At 41.3% G+C, this 22,281-nt stretch overlaps 1 protein-coding gene and 1 long non-coding RNA gene across 2 annotated transcripts in view; one reads left to right on the top strand and one right to left on the bottom strand.

Moving 5' to 3' along the window:
- The first annotated feature begins 4,820 nt into the window (after positions 1-4,820).
- On the top strand, positions 4,821-6,751 carry LOC106560434 (uncharacterized). Its single transcript, XR_001318603.3, has 3 exons — positions 4,821-5,107; positions 6,427-6,534; positions 6,626-6,751. It is a non-coding gene; the product is annotated as an uncharacterized LOC106560434 (long non-coding RNA).
- Positions 6,752-7,218: 467 nt separating this feature from the next.
- The window catches only part of aldh9a1a.1 (aldehyde dehydrogenase 9 family, member A1a, tandem duplicate 1), a 28,047-nt gene continuing 12,984 nt past the window's right edge, over positions 7,219-22,281 (bottom strand). Inside the window, exons 8-12 of the mRNA NM_001140102.1 lie at positions 10,952-11,140; positions 10,538-10,625; positions 8,435-8,576; positions 8,079-8,191; positions 7,219-7,737 (exon numbers count right to left, since the gene is read on the bottom strand). Coding sequence (NP_001133574.1) covers positions 7,637-7,737; positions 8,079-8,191; positions 8,435-8,576; positions 10,538-10,625; positions 10,952-11,140 — 633 coding nt within the window. The 3' untranslated portion in view covers positions 7,219-7,636. The remainder of the gene's footprint in view (positions 7,738-8,078; positions 8,192-8,434; positions 8,577-10,537; positions 10,626-10,951; positions 11,141-22,281) is intronic.

The following is a 22,281-nucleotide window of genomic DNA, read 5'->3' as shown; positions in this document are numbered from 1 at the left end:
CTGGACAACTGCTACTCTAACTTCCGCGATGCATAAAAGGCCATCCCCCGCCCTCCCTTCAGGAAATCCGACTACGACTCCATCTTGCTCGTACCGTCCTGTAGGCATAAACTCACAGGATGTACCCATGACGAGAACCATTCAACGCTGGTCTGACCAATAGGAATCCACGTTTCCCGATTGTTTTGATCATGTGGACTGGAAAATGTTCAGAGAAGCCTCAGACAATAACATCGATTTATACGCTGACTGAGTTTATTAGAAAGTGCATTGGAGATGTTGTACCCACTGTGACTATTGAAACCTACCCCAACCAGAAACCAAGGATAGACGGCAGCATTCGTGCAAAACTAAAAGCGCAAACCATCGCGTTCAACCATGGAAAGAGGTTGTGGAATTTGGCTGAACATAAACAGTGTAGTTATTCCCTCCGCAAGGCAATCAAACAAGTGAAATGTCGGTATAGGGACAAAATGGAGTTGCAATTCAACGGCCCAGACATGAGACGTATGTGGCAGGCTCTACAGGCAATTACGGACTACAAAAAGAAAACATGCCACATCATGGACACCGACATCTTTCTTCCAGACAAGCTAAGCACCTTCTTTGCCCGCCTTGAGGATAATACAGTGCCACTGACGCGGCCCCCCCTCTCCTTCTCCATGGCTGATGTGAGTAAGACATTTAAATGTGTTAATCCTCGTAAGGCTGCTGGCCCAGACGGCATCCCTAGCCGCGTCCTCAGAGCATGCTCAGACCAGCTGGCTGGAGTGTTTATGGACCCACATGCTTCAAGAAGGCCACCATTGTTCCTGTACCAAAGAAGGCAAAGATAACTGAACCAAATGACTATTGCCCCGTAGCACTCACTTCTGTCATCAAGAAGTGCTTTGAGAGACTAGTCAAGGATCATATCACCTCCACCTTACCTGACACCCTAGACCCACTTCAGGTTGCATACCGCCCCAACAGGTCCACAGATGATGCAATCGCCATCACACTGCCCTATCCCATCTGGACAAGAGGAATACCTATGTAAGAATGCTGTTCATTGACTACAGATCAGCATTCAGCACCATAGTATCCTCCAAGCTCATCATTAAGCTTAAGGCCCTGGGTCTCAACCCCGCCCTGTGCGATTGGGTCCTGGACTTTGACGGGCCGGCCCCAGGTGGTGAAGGTAGGAAACAGCATCTCCACTTCACTGATCTTCAACACTGGGGCCCCACAAGGGTGCGTGCTCAGCCCCCCCATGTACTCCCTGTTCACCCATGACTGCGTGGCCATGCACGCCTCCAACTCAATCATCAAGTTTGAAGACGACACAACAGTAGTGGACATGATTACCAACAACGACGAGACCACCTACAGGGAGGAGGTGAGGGCCCTGGGAGTGTGGTGACAGGAAAATAACTTGCTCAATGTCAACAAAACAAAAGGAGCTGATCATGGACTTCAGGAAACAGCAGAGGGAGCACGCCCCTATCCACATCGATGGGACCGCAGTGGAGCAGGTAGAAAGCTTCAAGTTCCTCGGTGTACACATCACTGACGATCTGAAATGGTCCATCTACACAGACAGTGTGGTGAAGAAGGCACAACAGCGCCGCTTCAACCTCAGGAGGCTGAAAATATTTGGCTTGGCACCTAAAACCCTCAAACTTTTACAGATGCACAATCGAGAGCATCCTGTCGGGCTATCACTGCCTGGTACGGTAACTGCACAACGCATCACCGGGGTCAAACTACCTGCCCTCCAGGACACCTACCGCACCCGATGTCACAGGAAGACCAAAAAGATCAAGGACATCAACCACCCGAGCCACTGCCTGTTCACCCCGCTATCATCCAGAAGGCGAGGTCAGTACAGGTGCATCAAAGCTGGGACCGAGACTGAAAAACGGCTTCTGTCTCAAGGCCATCAGCCCTTACTAACATAGAGAGGCTGCTGCCAACATACAGACCCAAATCACCTGCCACTTTAATAAATGGATTTAATAAAAGGTGTCACTATTCACTTTAAATAATGCCACTTTAATAATGTTTACATATCCTACATTACTCATCTTGCTTACATATACTGCGTTTCATACCATCTATTGCATCTAGCTTATGCCGCACGGCCATCGCTCATATTACTGCACTGTCGGAACTAGAAGCACACGCATTTCACTACACTCGCATTAACATCTGCAAACCATGTGTATGTGACAAATAACATTTGATTTGATTTATTTGTTAGGGACAGATGACCTACATACAACAGCTTTGCCCATTGGGTCCAGCCGCAGGTTCAGCCTGTAAAGCTTCAATTTGTAAAGTACAATTTCTATAAGGCACAGCCTACACACACGCCGCCGAGTTACCCGATGGAGCCTATACACATTGCCCGATGGAGCCTATACTACGTTGGTAGGATATTTATGATCGTAGCTCATCTATTTTGTTATCCAATGATTGGCTAATATGTAGTCACCTGGAATACATTTCAATTAACAGCTGTGCCTATTTAAAAGTTAATTTGTGGAATTTCTTTCCTTCTTAATGCATTTGAGCCAATCAGTTTTGTTGTGACAAGGTAGGGGGTATACAGAAGATAATATGGACTTAGGACTATGGCAAGAACAGCTCAAATAAACAAAGAGAAACGACAGTCCATAATTTCTTTAAGACATGAAGGTCAGTCAATAGGGAACATTTCAAGAACTTTGAAAGTGTCTTCAAGTGCAGTCTCAAGAGCTATGATGAAACTGGCTCTCATGAGGACCGCCACAAGAATGGAAAACCCAGAGTTACCTCTGCTGCAGAGGATAACTTCATTAGAGTTACCAGCCTCAGAAATTGCAGACCAAATAAATGCTTCAGAGTTCAAGTAACAGACACATGCCAACATCAATTGTTCAGAGGAGACTGTATGAAGCAAGCCTTCATGGTCAAATTGCTGCAAAGAAACCACTACTAAAGGACACCAATAATAAGAAGAGACTTGCTTGAGCCAAGAAACACGAGCAATAGACATTAGACCGGTGGAAATTTGTCCTTCGATCTGGAGTCCAAATTGAAGATTTTTGGTTCCAACCGAGACACGGTGTGGGTGAACGGATGATCTCTGCATGTGTATTTCCCACTGTAAAGCATGGAGGTGTTATGCTTTGCTGGTGACACTTTCTGGGATTTATTTAGAATTCAAGGCACACTTAACCAGCATGGCTACCACAGCATTCTGCAGCAATACGCCATCCAATCTGGTTAAGGCTTAGTGCGACTATCATTTGTTTTTCAACAGGACAATGATCCAACACACCTCCAGGCTGTGTAAGGGCTATTTGACCAAGGAGAGGGATGGAGCGCTGCATCAGATGATCTGGCCTCCACAATCCACAACCTCGACCAAATTGAGATGGTTTGGGATGAGTCGGACCGCAGAGTGAAGGAAAAAAAAAAATACAAAAATAATACAAATAAATTAAAAAAAAATCAGCCAACAAGTGGTCAGCATATGTGGGAACTCCTTCAAAACTGTTGGAAAAGCATTCCAGGTGAATCTGGTTGAGAGAATGCCAAGAGTGTGCAAAGCAGTCATTAAGGCAAAGGGCGGCTACTTTGAAGAATGTCAAATATAAAATATATTTCGATTTGTTTAACACTTTTTGGTTACTACATGACTCCATATGTGTTATTTCATAGTTGATGTCTTCACTATTATTCTACAATGTAGAAAATAGTAAAAAGAAAAAACCTTGAATGAGTAGGTGTTCTAAAATGTTTGACCAGTAGTGTATATATAATTTATAAGTTCAAAAATGGATGTAGCAACTACAAATTGCCTGTTTAAGTATATCAAAAGTGTGCGAGTTTGAACATGTGTCCATTAGGCCTATTGAATAAAAAAAATAATCAGCATGAATTAGATTGAGCAATAAAAGCCCCGCTTTTATTCCATAGGCTGGGATACGCACTGGGTAGCTGTTGCAAGAGCGCATTTTTCTCTGGCTGTCCACCGGTTTCAAAAAAATGATTGCTGGGCAGCTTAAACTGCTTGAATTCAAACATTGTGTTCAAATGAACATTTAGATTTGTGAACAGCATCCACAATCCATAAGGCGCAAATAGCTAAATGAGAGAGCAGCGGTGTGATTCACATCAATGCGCTATGTAGATATCAATACGTGATATCCGTATCGCCGAAGACTATACCACTGTCATCCTTACCTCCAAGCGTTTATTCAAGTTGGATAATCTTTGGATGCCTGCAGCAGTTGTACCATTGGAAGACAGTGGACTGTAGACTACAAATGCCTATTCCTGCTCTTTGCAATCCATCAAACCCATTTGGGTGTCATCATAGTGTTCACTGACTTGTGGTCAAACTCGCTCAAGTAGAACAAACTTACATTTGCGCCTTTTTTCAATGTTGATTTGAATGTCATTGAGAAAACAGAGAAGTGTCATTATTATTATTTATTTTTTTACAAACCTTTGAATTTAAAAGTAATCCTCGAAGTAATCACCTAGTTTAGTTACTTTTTAACATCTTTACAATATTTTTGCTGGTAATGTAACGGATTACAGTTACTGGGTTTTTGTAATCCCTTACAAATCCAGGGTTGGTTATGGTAAACCTTTTGCAATCCCTTTAGTTTTGCTCGCTAGCTTTCTGCTGACTCATACGAACGAAACTTCTCTACATCCACTACTCTCAAGTCCCAAAACACTTTTTATTCTGATTGTGGGCGGTGTTCGATGACGTCGACCACTGTATGCGCTTTCAGTATAAATAAGAGGTAGGCCTATAATGGACGGTCCAGACAGTAGAAATCCTCAAACATTGCGGAGGTGGTCAACCAGATTTGAACACAATCAGACCACAATGCGACTTGTATGCGTCTATACCCGGGTTTTTAATGCGATATTTGTATTCTGATGGCAGAAATCGCATACGTTTCAAGAGTAGACAACCTGAGCAGCGACAATCAAGCGAACAAGTTTTTCGCACTTGATCGTTTGAGATCCACACATCCATAATTAGTTGTTGTTAAACACCACTTCTGATCCGGGAATCAAATTGGCTATTTGCACTTCAGGGAAAACACTCACTACTGCTAAGGTAAACGGTCACTCTCAGCATTCTCTTAATATATTAGAGTTTCTAGGCTATAGCCTACTGTAGTATTTGGGATGTAGAGCACCGTGAAAAGATATTCGCCGATATCGCAACCAAACTAGTCAATGCTATTTGATTTCGGCCATGACCAGAGGTGAAAAAAATATGTAATTTCGTCACCCATGTCATTTAACTGTGCAATGTGGAATGTACACAAGCAGGCACGTTTTCATCTGACTGTAAAACAAACCACTTCAAAAAGTAGGCTACTTGTCTTGTGCACATTCATCCACTTTCAAATAATTCCAGCATCAGAAACGTGATGGAAAGAGACGTCAATTAAAACACCAAAACGTGTAGGAATAATGACAGATGGCCGCGTTTCGCTGCAGCAGATGAGGTGACGGAGCAGCGCGCTTTTGCACTGTTCCCAAAGTTCACGTTGACAAAAGGCAGACTTCCCTTGAAGGGGGATAGTGAAATTGACCCCCGTTCTGTTGTAAAATGGTCAACGCATGCGCTCAATGAGGGGCTTATATCCTTGATTAAACGTTCCATTCATAGACTGTTTTGTTCACGCAGCAATATAGGCCTGTAGTGAGGATAATGTAGACATTATTTATTTGTTACGGACAAATGGCCCACATATCAACAGCTTTGCACAATGAGTCCAGCTGCAAATTCAGCCTCTCATGTACAATTTCTATAAGGCACAGCCTACACACACGCCGCCGAGTTACCCGGTGGAGCCTATACACATTGATCCACCATTCACACCCAGGTGGTTCATTGGGCTGTTGCCTAGTGGGACAAAAATACACTTTTCAGGAGGCGAGATATACACTTTTCCAGATGTTGGTCTCAGATGTATCTTAATAACATTATCGGATCAAATATAGGCTATTATATTGTATAGGTTGACCTGCTGACAGCGTAGCCTACCGGCAATACCATTTTCAATCATGAGTAGCAATACCATCGGAATAAAGTTTAGATCAGCCCGGATATCGATGCTGGCTTGCAGTAACCTACTGTTTTTATTTAACTAGGCAAGTCAGTTAAGAACAAATGCTTATTTACAATAACAGCCTAGGAACAGTGGGTTAACTGGCTTGTTCAGGGGCAGAACGACAGATTTTGACCTTGGCAGCTCGGGGATTCGATCAACCAACCTTTCGGGTACTGGCCCAACGCTATAACCACTAGGCTCTAGCCTACCTGCGGGCCCTATTCAAACAAGCAGCAACTTTCCATACATGTTTAGGTCTAGACTGGACTAATTGTTTGTGAATAAAACCCACTGACTCCCGATCCTTTTACAGGAATGCATCCTAGTCCATCTACTATCCAGCTTGTTCTCACCTCAGTGTCAGCAGTCTTGAACCGGGTGCGACGATGCTGTGGCCATTATTGGAGACGTTACACCTCAGGTAAGTAGATGGTCAGCATGCCAGCATTGGACAATTCTAGGATTTTTGACTCTTCAATTTGGCATTCATTTTGTTCTACATCGGTTTTCAGAAGATGATACGTTGTCTCTTCCTGTAAAAGAAACCCAACCAGCACCTCTCTCCAGCTCTGTGAGACCCTGGGTTTGGGATGTTCATCATGACCTGGCCCCAGCATATGGGAATTCCAATGACCTGCACTGAAGAGAAAATGTGAAAGGCTCTTCTTTACTTGGTTTTCATTTTTGTTTATACCCCATGCTCGGCCTACTGGTAGATGATTGGTCTGTTTCAGCCAGATCCTGTTGAGCTCTTGCCAAACATAAAACATACATATAACATCTGAAACCAGGGTATGTACAGTACATCTTGTGTATAATAAATTATATTTAATGAAATGTTTGTCTGGCTAATATCTATGGGGTCTATTTTACTGGGTTGGTGTCAGTAGGTCTTGTCTTAGCTGTAAAGGTCACTACCTACCTCTTTACCTCAGAAGTGTAGGAGCATGGTAATCATTATTCCATCCAGCTTTCAACTTCACTCACATTACACATCTTAGAATCTGTGGTGAGGTTGTACACATCCACATGTGCTACACTTCTGAATGGGGTGGTGGATTTAAATTGGTCCCACTCAGGCCAGTTAAGTACCATCGCTTATATGTAAATTATAATCAATTGTGAGTTTTATTAATTTATATTATCCTTAAGTATCAAACATATGAAATACATTTTTTGGGGGGAATAGGAATACTGCGAGTATTACAAACATTTATTCAAAATGTGCTAGAAAGTGATGGACCATTGGAAAAGTTAACGCTTCTTCATATTGACTTTTTGGCTAGGATCACAGCTGAAATGGAAAGTATAAAATGTATTGATCAAGTGGGTGAAGACTAGGCTTTTTAGCACTTGGTGACATCCTCATACTTGCACATTGTACAGACAAACTAGCCATGTTAGTTACTTGCTGTTATAAACTATCAATAACAATGCTACTTTCCTCAGATGCACAAATACGCCAAACATCTTAAGGACAGTAGTGTATAGGTCTTGATTTTCCTTGGCACTTAATTGGTAATTTAACAATTAAAGTAATCGTCCACGTCTCCCATCTCCACAACCACAGTCTTCAGCTGGGAGTAGTACTCGATGGTCACCTGGCCGTTCTCCCTGCCAAAACCTGTGGAGAAAGAGAAGAGATCAATGAGCACCACATAGAACACATCCATCTAATGAGGAATATGTAATGTCTTGTCATCCCTATCAACCCTCTTGCTTTCTATTTTTGGTGTTATTCCTTTGTTGTATTACCATTACAGCACTGTTACGACAAAATCTGATTATTATTCCTTAATTTCATATTACCATTATGGCATTGTTACAACATCAGATCTGTTGACATATTTGAAACAATAAGATTTGTGACAATACTGTTTGTCCATTTCAGCCATCTATTTTCCTATGGGTTCCTAAGTAGGGTCCTGACAAACATTAATTACATTGAATGGATTATTATCATACCAGACTGCTTGTATCCGCCGAAGGGCACCTCCACAGGGCTGATGTTGTAGTTGTTGATGAAGCAGGTTCCAGCCTGCAGGTTCTCAGCCACCCGGTGGGCCCGGGATATATCCCTACAGGGAGACAAGAACAGGAAGAGAGACTCAGTGTACTAGACTAGTTAGTGATTCTAGGTCTCCATCTCAATATCCGCTATTCCTTGCATCTTATTTCCTCAACCTAATTGGAGGAAAAAGTCCAATGTCCCTCCCATCAGACCTTATGCAATACATTTTGAGGAGCCAAGGAGAGAGGATGCAAGGAATCGAGGAAAGATTATTGTAAAAGGTTAAATGTGTATGGATCTGGTACTGTACCTGGTAAAGACTCCAGAGGCCAGGCCGAATGTAGTGTTGTTGGCCCTCTTCAGCACTTCCTCTTCTGTGTCAAAGGGCATCACTGACATTACAGGCCCAAAGATCTCCTCCTTCACACACGTCATGTCGTCTGTGCAGTTGTCTGTGTTGGAATACATGGATGTGGAGTTAGTCAAAATGTGGAGTTAGTCATAGCTCCAAATATAGACTGGACAGTCACTACCAGAGCTCCTTGCTCTCCACGTCCTTTCCAACCGCTCCACTAAAACCCGCTCCGCTCCAAATTCGCTCCATTCATTAAAAAAATAAAAAAATCACAATTTAACCAACACCCATCTATTTTTGTGACTGCCTGGACCTAACATTCGGTTTTGAAGTATTGAAACCAAACCATATGATTTGAATGAAAATTATTTTAATAAACATGACTAAGAAGAAGCGCCTATGGCCTCCCGAATGGAGCAGCGGTCTAAGGCACTGCATCACAGTGCTATAGGCATCACTACAGACCCAGGTTTGCTCCCGGTCGTGCACAATTGGCCCAGCGTTGTCCGGGTTAGGTGAGGGTTTGGCTGGCCGGGATGTCCTTGACCCATTACGCTCTAGCGACTCCTTGTGGCGGGACGGGCGCATGGACGATGACTTCGGGTAACAGTTGTATGTTGTTTCCTCCAACACATTGGTGTGGCTGGCCTCCGGGTTAAGCGAGAAATGTATCAAGAAGCTGTCCACTTGGCAGGTTCGTGTTTCGGAGGACGCATGGCTCTCGACCTTCGCCTCTCCTGAGTCTGTACGGGAGTTGCATTGTGTCAGTCAGGGGAAAACGCTGCATAATGATCTGCATGTCATTGTGTCAGTCAGGGGAAGACACTGCATGAAATCTTCTTTACTATTCAGTTAACACACACACACACCCTCCCATAAACACACACACCCCTCACTCTCCCACAAATACACACACTACTCCCAACTTTTAAAACGTTAGGCACCAAACAGAATTTAAGGAGCACCAGAAATAAATAGATTTTTGATATAGTTCAGGCTTACATTAGGCCTATATGAATCCTACCTTTGAAGCACATCTCATGAGTGGCAGACCCTTTTCCTTTCTTCCTGTGCCAATCAAATTTGCCTAGACCTACTGTCAAGTTACCAGGCTGTTAGCTAGCTAGGTATCATGGCTGAACGTTGTCTGTTATCAAACTTATAAATTAGAGACCCAGGATTAGTTTAAAATGGCTCGTGACATGGTTTGTGAAATTATATAAAAATGGGCACGAATCCAGATAGAAAGAAAAGGCATCTCCAGTAATAGGGGTCATGTTCTTTAACAGTTTAGGCTGGAGACGAAAACTGCAAGCATGCCTGTCATGAAGCGGTGCTCAATCTCCCTCTCGGACAATCAGCAGCTGCATGACAGAGAACTTGCAAAGTCTACTCAGACTGGTCTTTGCTCTCCGTTATAACTGGCGAGGAAATGATACAATGCATCAACACTGCTGCTTTGCACGTGCACCAATGTACAAATCTAACAGTAGAAGACTCATCAGGGCCTGGGTCTGCATCCCCACTCGCCATCAGGGTTACATTTCTCTGTCCTTTATATATATATAATTAAAAGGACAGAGAAATAGAGAAGTGTGAAAAACGTACGGAGAGAAGCAGTTGAGTGAGGGCTGGTAATGAGTCGGCTGGCTGATTACAGCTGGATTTTATTGGACCTGCGCATACAAGAAACTAATGGCTGTTGCTTAAATTCAACTGAATTTATTAACAAAACTGACAGTATGGTGCAGTATAACTGCCATTATTCTGCAGTACACTGCCGTTATTCTGCAATCGGTGCGCTCAAAATACCAGTCGACTGCAGTTACTGCACTTTCTGAACGGAAAACTTTTTTTGTAAGGGCGCCAGCAGTTTCTTTAGATCAGTAGGGCTGAAAGTCGGTAGTATGAAATGAAACGGTACTACAGTATTCTAAAATGTTGGCATCATAAGTATCATGATGTTTTGGTACCATGACATTACTGCAGTACCAGTATACCATGCAACAGTGTTATGGCGCATGACAATTGGTGTAATTATGATTAAACAAGACTCACCCAGGACACAGGGAGACATGTAGTAACCTCCCTTCAGTTTGGGTTCAATCGGGGTAAAGGCTTCCCCTCCACAGAGTACCTTTGCGCCCTAAAGGAACACACAGAGATTTGTATTAGACAAAGGCTGACAAAAAAAAATTACATTGCATATTACAACATGATAATTTGGGTTAGGTACAAAATTCAGACAAACAATAGACTGAAGGCTGGGGTAGACATTCTAAGGTACCCACTGTCCTGAATGAGGCAGATGTTCAAACATCAGGGCTGTGTTCATTAAGAAGAAAACATTGTGAAACAGCGAGGGACTACCAGAACTTCTCTACGTTGTCTAAGCTGTCTAAACTGGACATTGTAACTAAATGCAGTGCAGTGTACCTTACTGAACACGACCTAGGTTGCACATTAATTTACCTCTTTCTTGGCCTGGCTGACAAAGCCCAGCACCTTGTCCAGGTGTTGCCTGGTGATCAGGGCTCCCATGCGGGTGGCCTCCAGGAGAGGGTCCCCTATTGAGATGGCCTTGGTCCTCTTAACCACCTCCTCCAGGAACACAGGCATGATCTCCCTCTGCACATACACCCGCGTCCCGTTACAGCACACCTAAACAGGGGAGACCATAGGTAGGTGGTTGGTGAAGAAAGTTGCATGTCAACATGATAGTAAGTCAATAGAGTTCAACTCATAGAAACCAAGAGTGGAAGAAGATACATGTATCACAAGTTCAAAGGGTAAGGAAAGCCAAGCTTCACATATGCTTAAATCAAGGTCAGAAAAAATATAAAATCACATTTTATTGGTCACATATCAGCTAAACACGTGTATTGCAGGTGTAGCGAAATGCTTGTCTACAGCTCAGACAGTGCAGTAATATCTAACAATTCACACAAACCTAAAAGTTAGATGGAATTAAGGAATATATAAATATTAGGATGAGCAATGTCGAAATGGAATAGACTAAAATACAGTAGAATAGATTACAGAACATACATATAAGATGAGTAAAGCAGTATGTAAACATTATTAAAGTGACTAGTGTTCCATTATTAAAGTGGTCAGTGATTTCAAGTCTATGTACATAGGGCAGCAGCCTCTAAGGTGCAGGGTTACGTAACTGGGTGGAAGCCACCTAGTGAAGGCTATTTAACAGCCCGATGGCCTTGAGATTGAAAAACAACTTCTGTCTCTCGGTCCCAGCTTTGATGCACCTGTACTGACCTCGCCTTCTGGATGGTAGCGGGATGAACAGGCAGTGGCTCGGGTGGTTGTTGTCCTTGATCTTTTTGGCCTTCCTGTGACATCGGGTGCTGTAGGTGTCCTGGAGGGCAGGTAGTTTGCCCCCGGTGATGCGTTGGGCAGACAGCATCAACCTCTGGAGAGCCCTGCAGTTGCGGGCGGTGCAGTTGCCGTACCAGGCGGTGATACAGCCCGACAGGATGCTGTCAATTGTGCATCTGTAAAAGTGTGAGGTTTTAGGTGCCAAGCCACGCTGTTGTGCCCTCTTCACCACACTGTGTAGGTGGACTATTTCAGATCATCAGTGATGTGTACACCGAGGAACTTGAAGCCTTCCACCTGCTCCACCGCGGTCCCGTCGATGTGGATAGGGGCGTGCTCCCTCTGCTGTTTCCTGAAGTCCATGATCAGCTCCTTTGTTTTGTTGACATTGAGCGAGTTATTTTCCTGGCACCACACTCCCAGAGCCCTCACCTCCTCCCTGTAGGCTGTCTCGTCATTGTTGATAATCAGGCCTACTACTGTTGTGTCGTCTGCAAACTTGATGATTGAGTTGGAGGTGTGTGTGGCCACGCGGTCATGGGTGAACAGGAGGGGGCTGAGCATGCATCCTTGTGGGGCCCGTGTTGAGGATCAGCGAAGTGGAGGTGTTGTTTCCTACCTTCAACACCTGGGGACAGCCTTTCAAGAAATCCAGGACCCAGTTGCACAGGGCGGGGTTCAGACCCAGGGCCCCGAGCTTAATGATGAGCTTGGAGGGTACTACGGTGTTGAATGCTGAGCTATAGTCAATGAACAGCATTCTTGTCCAATATCCATGCATGGAGAAGGTAATACAGTGGATGGGCAACTGGCAGCCCGTGGGCATCAATTAAAAATGTTTTTGGAACTCAGTCGGGGTCTCAACTTATGTTGAGAGTTAGAATAGTTGAATACGCAAGGTGCAATTTAGCATTGTGGTTGTGCATTGGTTTCTCATCATGTCAGTCACTAACCACAATTCCATCCGAAGTTTTTACGCAAGTAAAGTCACTGTACAAAAAGAAAATCATGACAGCAGTCATGGAAACAGGTAGTTTCAGTACAATTTTATAAATGCAGACAGATAATGTTAACCGTAATCTTTTTGTGTAGTTAAAATTAATTATGCGAGAAATGGTGGTGGAAACACCTTTATATGTGCAAATATTGATATAATGAGTATTATATCGAAGTAAACTTGGAGTCACGCAAAGATATGGTGTGTGGTCCTCCCACTATAACTCAGGAAACCATGCAGTTTATTAGGCTACAGATGAGAAGTTATTTTTATTTTATTTATTTAATAAAAGGTTAACTTATTATTTTTTAAATGTAACCTTTATTTACTAGGCAAGTCAGATATAATAATAATTTGTTCCTAATTTTTTTTTTTTAGGGGTGGATCAGCTTAATACTGTGGAAAGAATATTGTTTCCATCAATGTAATTGTCTGCATCATTTCCAATCCCCCATTTATTTTTTGGGCAAATATACTGCTCAAAAAAATAAAGGGAACACTTAAACAACACATCTTAGAACTGAATGAAAGAAATAATCTTATTAAATACTTTTTTCTTTACATAGTTGAATGTGCTGACAACAAAATCACACAAAAAGAATCAATGGAAATCCAATTTATCAACCCATAGAGGTCTGGATTTGGAGTCACACTCAAAATTAAAGTGGAAAACCATACTACAGGCTGATCCAACTTTGATGTAACGTCCTTAAAACAAGTCAAAATGAGGCTCAGTAGTGTGCGTGGCCTCCACGTGCCTGTATGACCTCCCTACAACGCCTGGGCATGCTCCTGATGAGGTGGCGGATGGTCTCCTGAGGGATCTGCTTCCAGACCTGGACTAAAGCATCCGCCAACTCCTGGACAGTCTGTGGTGCAACGTGGCGTTGGTGGATGGAGCGAGACCTGATGTCCCAGATGTGCTCAATTTGATTCAGGTCTGGGGAACGGGCGGGCCAGTCCATAGCATCAATGCCTTCCTCTTGCAGGAAATGCTGACACTCCAGCCACATGAGGTCTAGCATTGTCTTGCATTAGGAGGAACCCAGGGCCAACCGCACCAGCATATGGTCTCACAAGGGGTCTGAGGATCTCATCTCGGTACCTAATGGCAGTCAGGCTACCTCTGGCGAGCACATGGAGGGCAGTGTGGCCCCCCCAAAGAAATGCCACCCCACACCATGACTGACCCACCGCCAAACCGGTCATGCTGGAGGATGTTGCAGGCAGCAGAACGTTCTCCACGGCGTCTCCAGACTCTGTCACGTCTGTCACGTGCTCAGTGTGAACCTGCTTTCATCTGTGAAGAGCACAGGGCGCCAGTGGCGAATTTGCCAATCTTGGTGTTCTCTGGCAAATGCCAAACGTCCTGCACGGTGTTGGGCTGTAAGCACAACCCCCACCTCACACCACCCTCATGGAGTCTGCTCAAACGGTCAGAAAGACACATGCACATTTGTGGCCTGCTGGAGGTAATTTTGCAGGGCTCTGGCAGTGCTCCTCCTGCTCCTCCTTGCACAAAGGCGGAGGTAGCGGTCCTGCTGCTGGGTTGTTGCCCTCCTACGGCCTCCTCCACGTCTCCTGATGCACTGGCCTGTCTCCTGGTAGCGCCTCCATGCTCTGGACACTACGCTGACAGACACAGCAAACCTTCTTGCCACAGCTCGCATTGATGTGCCATCCTGGATGAGCTGCACTACCTGAGCCACTTGTGTGGGTTGTAGACTCCGTCTCATGCTACCACTAGAGTGAAAGCACCGCCAGCATTCAAAAGTGACCAAAACATCAGCCAGGAAGCATAGGAACTGAGAAGTGGTCTGTGGTCACCACCTGTAGAACCACTCCTTTATTGGGGGTGTCTTGCTAATTGCCTATAATTTCCACCTGTTGTCTATTCCATTTGCACAACAGCATGTGAAATGTATTGTCAATCAGTGTTGCTTCCTAAGTGGATAGTTTGATTTCACAGAAGTGTGATTGACTTGGAATTACATTGTGTTGTTTAAGTGTTCCCTTTATTTTTTTGAGCAATATATATATATATATATATATATATAATCTCCATACACGCATACATATACACATACCTATATAGACATACATACTTTTTTAAAGAATATACCTTTATTATTATTCCCCGCAAACCCTACCACCGATCGCCCAATTGGAGTAAACTAATAAGCACGTCGGCTTTTACCTTCAATTTATTCATCTTATACACATTTTACAGACAGTGTATTTTACAATAGTTATTTTTTGTTTGTTTTTAGTCCTTCCTCTATTTCTGATGTCCATCCAGTTTGATTTCTATTTGTAACTGTGCTATATCACAAAAGTTCTGAACCTATATACATTTTACAGACCCCGTATGTTTTACATTGGTTATCTTATTAGTCCCATCCTTCAGCTCCATTCAACCCTTCCCATCTATCCATCAACATCATCCATTTCGGATTTCTATTTGCCATATATTTTTCAACTGTGCTGTGATGCTTCACAAAACAATTAAACCTTTCTATTCTCATAGCTTCTACAGATTGTGAATTAAAAATAAAAAAAATGGCTAAAATAATTATTATATTATTGATTGATTGACTATGGCTTTTCAAATCACCCAATATTGCTATTTGCAGCGTTAGTTCTAGGCAAATGTTGCAATTCTTCCGCCATTCCTGGACCTGTGACCAAAAACGAGCTACATATGGACAATACCAAAATAAATGATCTAATGACTGCCTCCTCACAGCAGAATCTGCAGAGCTGGGAAGAGTGTATCCCATATATATCATTCTATTAGTTGCAAGAACTTTGTATAGTCATTTAAATTGAAAAATTCTAAGTTTTGAATCCGGCGTCGTTTTGCGTATCAATTCATAAACCATGTGCCATGGAATGGGCACATCGAAAATCTCTTCCCAACTATTTTGCAATTTATATGGCACAGCTATCAGTTTTTTGGTCCTTAAATGAAATTGGTATATGTTTTTATTTATCACACTTTTCTTTAACCATTTATGTTCTCTAATACATGGCCGACATACAAGTTCCTTACTTTTTTCCCCTTCTACTTGCCTCTTCCATTTTTCTGGTAATGCTGCAATTAGTTGTTTGTAATTTTGGGTAGAGCAGACATTACCATATGTCTGTGTTAGCTGTCCTATTTATATCCTTCACTAAAATTATACCTTTTTAAACTTTTTAAACTAAAATATTTGTTGTATTATTTGTTTTGTCTTTTCAGTTGAATTAAACTGAAATTGCAATCAACTTTCTAAGGCTTGTTTAAAAAATAAAGATATTTTGGAGACGATTTCCTTTTCAAAGAACCGAAAGTGAGCAGTTGTAATCTGAATAAAGGGAAAAAAGCCATTCTTGAAAATGGGGTGAGACATTCCTACCAATTTACTAGAGAACCAGTTTGGATTTAAGTATAACTTTTGTATGACTTATGCATTTAGTGAGAGGTCTAATGCTTTAATATTTAATAATTTCTGCCCTCCGAATTCATATTCGTTATATAAGTAGGCCCTTTTAATTTTGTCTGGCTTGCCATTCCAAATAAAATTGAATATTTTTTGTTCATATAATTTAAAAAGCAGGTCACTAGGTGTAGGTAAAACCATAAGCAAATACGTAAATTGTGATGTGACTAAAGAGTTAATCAGGGTGATTTTTCCACAAAGAGACAGGTATTTTCCTTTCCATGGTAGCAAGATCTTATTTATTTTGGCTACCTTTCTATAAAAATGTATTGGACTGAGATCATTTCTTTCTTTTGGGATTTGTATACCGAGTAGGTACACATCTCCTTCAGACCATTTAATTGGTAAACTACATGGTAATGTAAAATTTGCATTTTTCTGTGAGCCGATACATAATATCATCACTTATCATAATTTGGTTTTAATCCAGAGAGGATAGCAAAAGTATCTAGATCCTCTATGAGGCCGGGGACTCCAATTGTGGTTAAAAGAAAACATGAATGAATCATCGGCGTACAATGACACCTTGGTTTTTAAGCCATGGATTTCTAACCCCTTAATATTATTGTTTGATCTAATCTTAACAGCTAACATTTCAATGGCAATAATAAATAACTTTGCCGATAGTGAACAACCTTGTTTTACTCCGCTAGATCGTTTAAAACTTTGTGATGTAGCCATTATTTACACCTAGGGTTACTATACATAACTTTAAACACATTTTTATAAGAGATTCCCCAAAATTGAAATATTCTAGGCATTTATATATAAACTCCAGTCATACTTTATCAAAAGCCTTTTCAAAATCAGCTATGAAAACCAGGCCTGGTGTCCCCGATATTTCATAGTATTCTATTGTTTCCAGTACTGGTCTTATATTATTTCCAATGTATCATCCATGTAAAAAAAAAAAATAAAAAAAAAAAAGAAAAATAATAAAGTCTGATTAGGATGAATAATATCTGACAATACTTTCATTTTATGCGCCAAGCATTTTGCTAGAATTTTTGCATCACAACACTGAAGTGTAAGAAGTCTCAAATTTTTTAAATGGACTGGATCATATATATAATATATTATATAAATAAAATACCATATACCACACACCATTTGGGTCCTGTTTCAGTAATAATGATATCAGACCTTGTTGCGTGTCTGATAATCTGCCATTTATATAGGAGTGGTTAAAACATGCTAATAATAGTCCTTTGAGTATATCAAAAAAAGTTGTGTACTTCCACTGGTATGCCATCCAGCCCTGGAGTTTTCCCCATCCTTAACCTGTTATGGCTAGGGGGCAGTATTTTCACGGCCGGATAAAAAAAACGTACCCGATTTAATCTGATTATTACTCCTGCCCAGAAACTAGAATATGCATATAATTATTAGCTTTGGATAGAAAACACTCCAAAGTTTCTAAAACTGTTTGAATGGTGTCTGTGAGTATAACAGAACTCATTTGGTAGGCCAAAACCTGAGAAGATTCCATGCAGGAAGTGCCCTGTCTGACAATTTCTTGGCCTTCTTGATTATCTCTATCCATTACAGGGGATCTCTGCTGTTACGTGACACTTCCTACGGCTCCCATGGGCTCTCAGAAGGCGGCAAAAAGCTGAATCGTGGCTTTGCAGGCTCTGGCTGAAAAAAAGTAGCACGTTTGGATATTGGCTGCTCACAGTACTGCGAGACTCAGGCGCGTGCACGAGGGGACTCCATGTTTTATCTTTGAACGAAAACCACCGCTCCCGGTCGGAATATTATCGCGAATTTTTATTGAGAAAAATGGCATAAAAATTGATTTTAAACAGCGGTTGACATGCTTCGAAGTACGGTAATGGAATATTTAGAATTTTTTTGTCACGAAATGCGTCATGCGCGTGACCCTTATTTACACTTCGGATAGTGTCTTGAACGCACGAACAAAACGCCGCTATTTGGATATAACTATGGATTATTTTGAACCAAACCAACATTTGTTATTGAAGTAGCAGTCCTGGGAGTGCATTCTGATGAAGAACACCAAAGGTAATCAAACTTTTCTAATAGTAAATCTGACTTTGGTGAAGGCTAAACTTGCTGGGTGTCTAAATAGCTAGCCCGTGATGCCGGGCTATGTACTCAGAATATTGCAAAATGTGCTTTCACCGAAAAGCTATTTTAAAATCGGACACCTCGATTGCACAAAGGAGTTCTGTATCTATAATTCTTAAAATAATGTAGGTTTTTTGTGAACGTTTATCGTGAGTAATTTAGTAAATTCACCGGAAGTGTTTGGTGCGAATGCTAGTTCTGAACGTCACATGCTAATGTAAAAAGCTGGTTTTTGATATAAATATGAACTTGATTGAACAAAACATGCATGTATTGTATAACATAATGTCCTAGGGTTGTCATCTGATGAAGATCATCAAGGGTTACTGCTGCATTTAGCTGTGGTTTTGTTTTTTGTGTCATTATATGCTAGCTTGAAAAATGTGTGTCTGATTATTTCTGGCTGGGTACTCTGCTGACATAATCTAATGTTTTGCTTTCGCTGTAAAGCCTTTTTGAAATCGGACAGTGTGGTTAGATAAAGGAGAGTCTTATCTTTAAAATGCTGTAAAATAGTCATATGTTTGAAAAATTGAAGTTTTTGTATTTTTGAGGAATTTGTAATTCGCGCTACGCCTATCATTGGATATTGGAGCAGGTGTTCCGCTAGCGGAATGTCTAGATGTAAGAGGTTAAAGGCCCCAATTGCATCAAGCAGTTCCTCCTCTGTAATTTGGCCTTCACATGAGTCTTTCTGTACAGATGTTAATTTTACATTATTATTATTATTGAAAAAATCCATACAATTAGTGGAGATGGAGGAACCTGAAACGAAAACATATTCTTGAAGCACTTTACTTCCTCTTTCAAAATATAATTTGGTGAATCATGCATGACTCCATTTGTAACAAGTTAATACTTTTTTTTGGTAGCATTTCTATATTGAAGATTGAAAAAGAATTTGGTGCATTTTTCCCCATATTCCATCCAGTTCGCTTTATTTTTATAATATATATATATATATATTAAATAAATAACACTGGATCTTTCTTAAGTTCCTCCATTTCTTTTTGTTTTTCCTCTAACTTATTCTGTGCCTCTATGGTACCGTTTTTATTGCTATCTAACTGTAGTGTTAGTCCTTCAATTTCCTTTGTTAATATGGACTCTTTCGATCTAAATTGCTTTTGTTTTATAGATGAGTACTGAATTGCATGGCCTCTAAAGGCACACTTGTGTCCCATACAATAAGGGGATCCGCTGTACCCATGTTATGTCTGAAAAAGTCAGTTATAAATTCTGTCCTAGTTCTAAACAATTTATCATCTAGTAGGCTTTGATTAAATTTCCAATATCCTTGCCCACGTGGAATTTCTGTAAGAGTACTATATATGCCAATTATGTGATGATCCGACCGCATTCTGGCCCCCTAGCAACACTAACTTTTGGTGCCAGAGAGAATGGCATAAGAAAGTAGTCAAGACGACTAGCTTGATTTAGCCTCTGCCATGTATATCTCACTAGGTCAGGGTATTTAAGTCTCCATATATACACTAATTCCAATATATTCATGACATTCATGATTTCCTTAAGTGCCTGAGGGTGATAGTTTGTAGTGTGATTTCCTTTCCGGTCCTTAGAGGTATTTAAGACCGTATTAAAATCTCCCACCATAATAATAGAGTCTAGTGTTGCTTGTAGAGTTGATAAATTCTTATATACATTTTCAAAGAAGCTTGGATCATCATTATTCGGACCGTATAGGTTAATAAGCCATATCCGTTTATTGTCCAATAAATTTAAAATAATCCATCTACCTTGATAATCTGTTTGGACAATTTGCACATTTGGATCAAAATTACTGTTAATTAAAACCATAATTTGAATTTCTTTGCCCATGGGAGAAATATATTTCACCCCCCCAGTTCTTTTTCCACAAAACTTCAACTAAAATTGTTGAATGAGTTTCCTGTAAACAATAGATATATTCCTTCTCTTTTAACCAGATAAATACTGATCGTCTTTTCTTATTATCTGCTAGGCCATTACAATTATAACTGGCTATACTAATTTCTCCACTAATCATAATGAGACACGACTTTAAATTCTATTTATGAAAATATATATTTGTAAACGTACCATTAAAAAGTAACATGATGATTGAGTGTCTATATAGCTGTTCCATGATATTTGCATTGCTACTAAGTAAACCTCCAATTGGTCCCTACTATTCCACCCGCTAAAAGCCTTCCTCATCCCTAGTTGGGTTGTCATCCCAATGCCCGGCAGACCACCCCCGATCCCCCGTATCCCATAGCCCTGAACAGACTGGGATCCATCCTTCGAAAAGAGCACACAGTGCCATTTACCTAATTTAAGTAAATCAATTGCCAAATGCATTTCCATCGCCCTCACCTCGATTTGTATTATATATAGCTGTGGATCATCCTCTATTTTACCTAACATATTTTACTGCTTCGCAACAGTTGTGGGATACACACATACACCCCCACACACTCAACCCTTTTCCCCACACAACCATAAGCTCACATTCTCAACAGTTGCACCACCCAGAGCCCAACTCAAGAAAGGTCTTGATTTACAAATGCATTTACAGTTGCAGCTGCATTAGAAGGCCTGCAAGACCATGCAAAAAAAATGGGCAGAAATTGAGAGAATTTATTAACTAGTCACATCCTAGATGGAGGTCAAATGTTCACCTCTTCTCTGAAACATCCACAATACGGTCACACGTATTGACCATATTCCCAAGCAGTCAGACTTTTGATTTTGTGCCACCAGGGCCACAATAATATAGCCCCTCTGAATGTCCGAGTGTGACCCCCTCCCCATGGGTTACGGCAGCTAGTGTTGCCAGCACTGCCACTGCCTGGGTGGGGGCACCCCACCGGAATCCCCACCGGCTAGGTACAAGGTCGTCAAGGTTCTCATTAGCAGCTTTGAGAATTATTTGTGTAGTATGCTCTCCCTTTAGGGGGCTTTGGATTTGCAGGACCAACCCTGCCAAGCGGGCTCAGAATCTTGAGGGGGCAGTGCTGCTCTCGGTCTCTGACCGCATTTTGGCTGCATAGAGACCGCTTACAGCAGGCACATAAAACAGTTAGGGAGTTCTCCTTAGTATCTGGGTCATTCAGGTGGGTGAGGGTATAGGGTTGTTGACCGTACCATTAAATTCAGATCATAAATAAATAGAATAGAATTTATTTAAAAAAAAAAAAAAAAGTGATTCCCATGATAGGACAATAAATAAATTAAAATGTATAATTTATTTTAAAACTGTTCCACCATGATAGGACAATACATAAATTAAAATGTATAATTTATTTTAAAAAACTGTTCCACCATGATAGGACAATACATAAATTAGACGTATAATTAATTATAAAAATATATCCATCATCTGAACAACATTGAAAGCCCTCTCATACCCCGGCTCACAGCAATACATTGGTTCTGGGATATGCAACCATTTCATTACTCACTCAACTTTCCCAAACTTAACAAATAAAATAAAAAGATAAAACACACCATCCACACATACTGTGCCTTCTGTTTACTTAGTTTTTATCTTCACCATGTTGAATTAGTGCTTGTGTGTTCCAATTAGTTATATGTGAAGATCTATACAAAAGCTTTTTTATTTTTTTATTGTATTGTTACAAATCGATAACCGGGCTAGAATTGTGTTTCATTATTTTCCTCATCAATGAAAACGTTGTAATTTTTTAAAATAACCATGGAGTAGTCCGCTACAAGACCATGGTGATTGCCTACACCCAAACAAGGGCACTGCGTTCATCCACCTCTGGCCTGCTGGCCCCCCTACCTCTGAGGAAGCACAGTTCCCGCTCAGCCCAGTCAAAACTGTTCGCTGCTCTGGCACCCCAATGGTGGAACAAGCTCCCTCATGACGCCAGGACAGCGGAGTCAATCAC

Source organism: Salmo salar, chromosome 10, assembly GCF_965601325.2.
Source record: "Salmo salar chromosome 10, fSalSal1, whole genome shotgun sequence".
Lineage (NCBI taxonomy): Eukaryota > Metazoa > Chordata > Actinopteri > Salmoniformes > Salmonidae > Salmo > Salmo salar.
The sequence above is the reverse complement of the archived record's forward strand: the minus strand, read 5'-3'. Positions and strand labels throughout refer to the sequence as shown.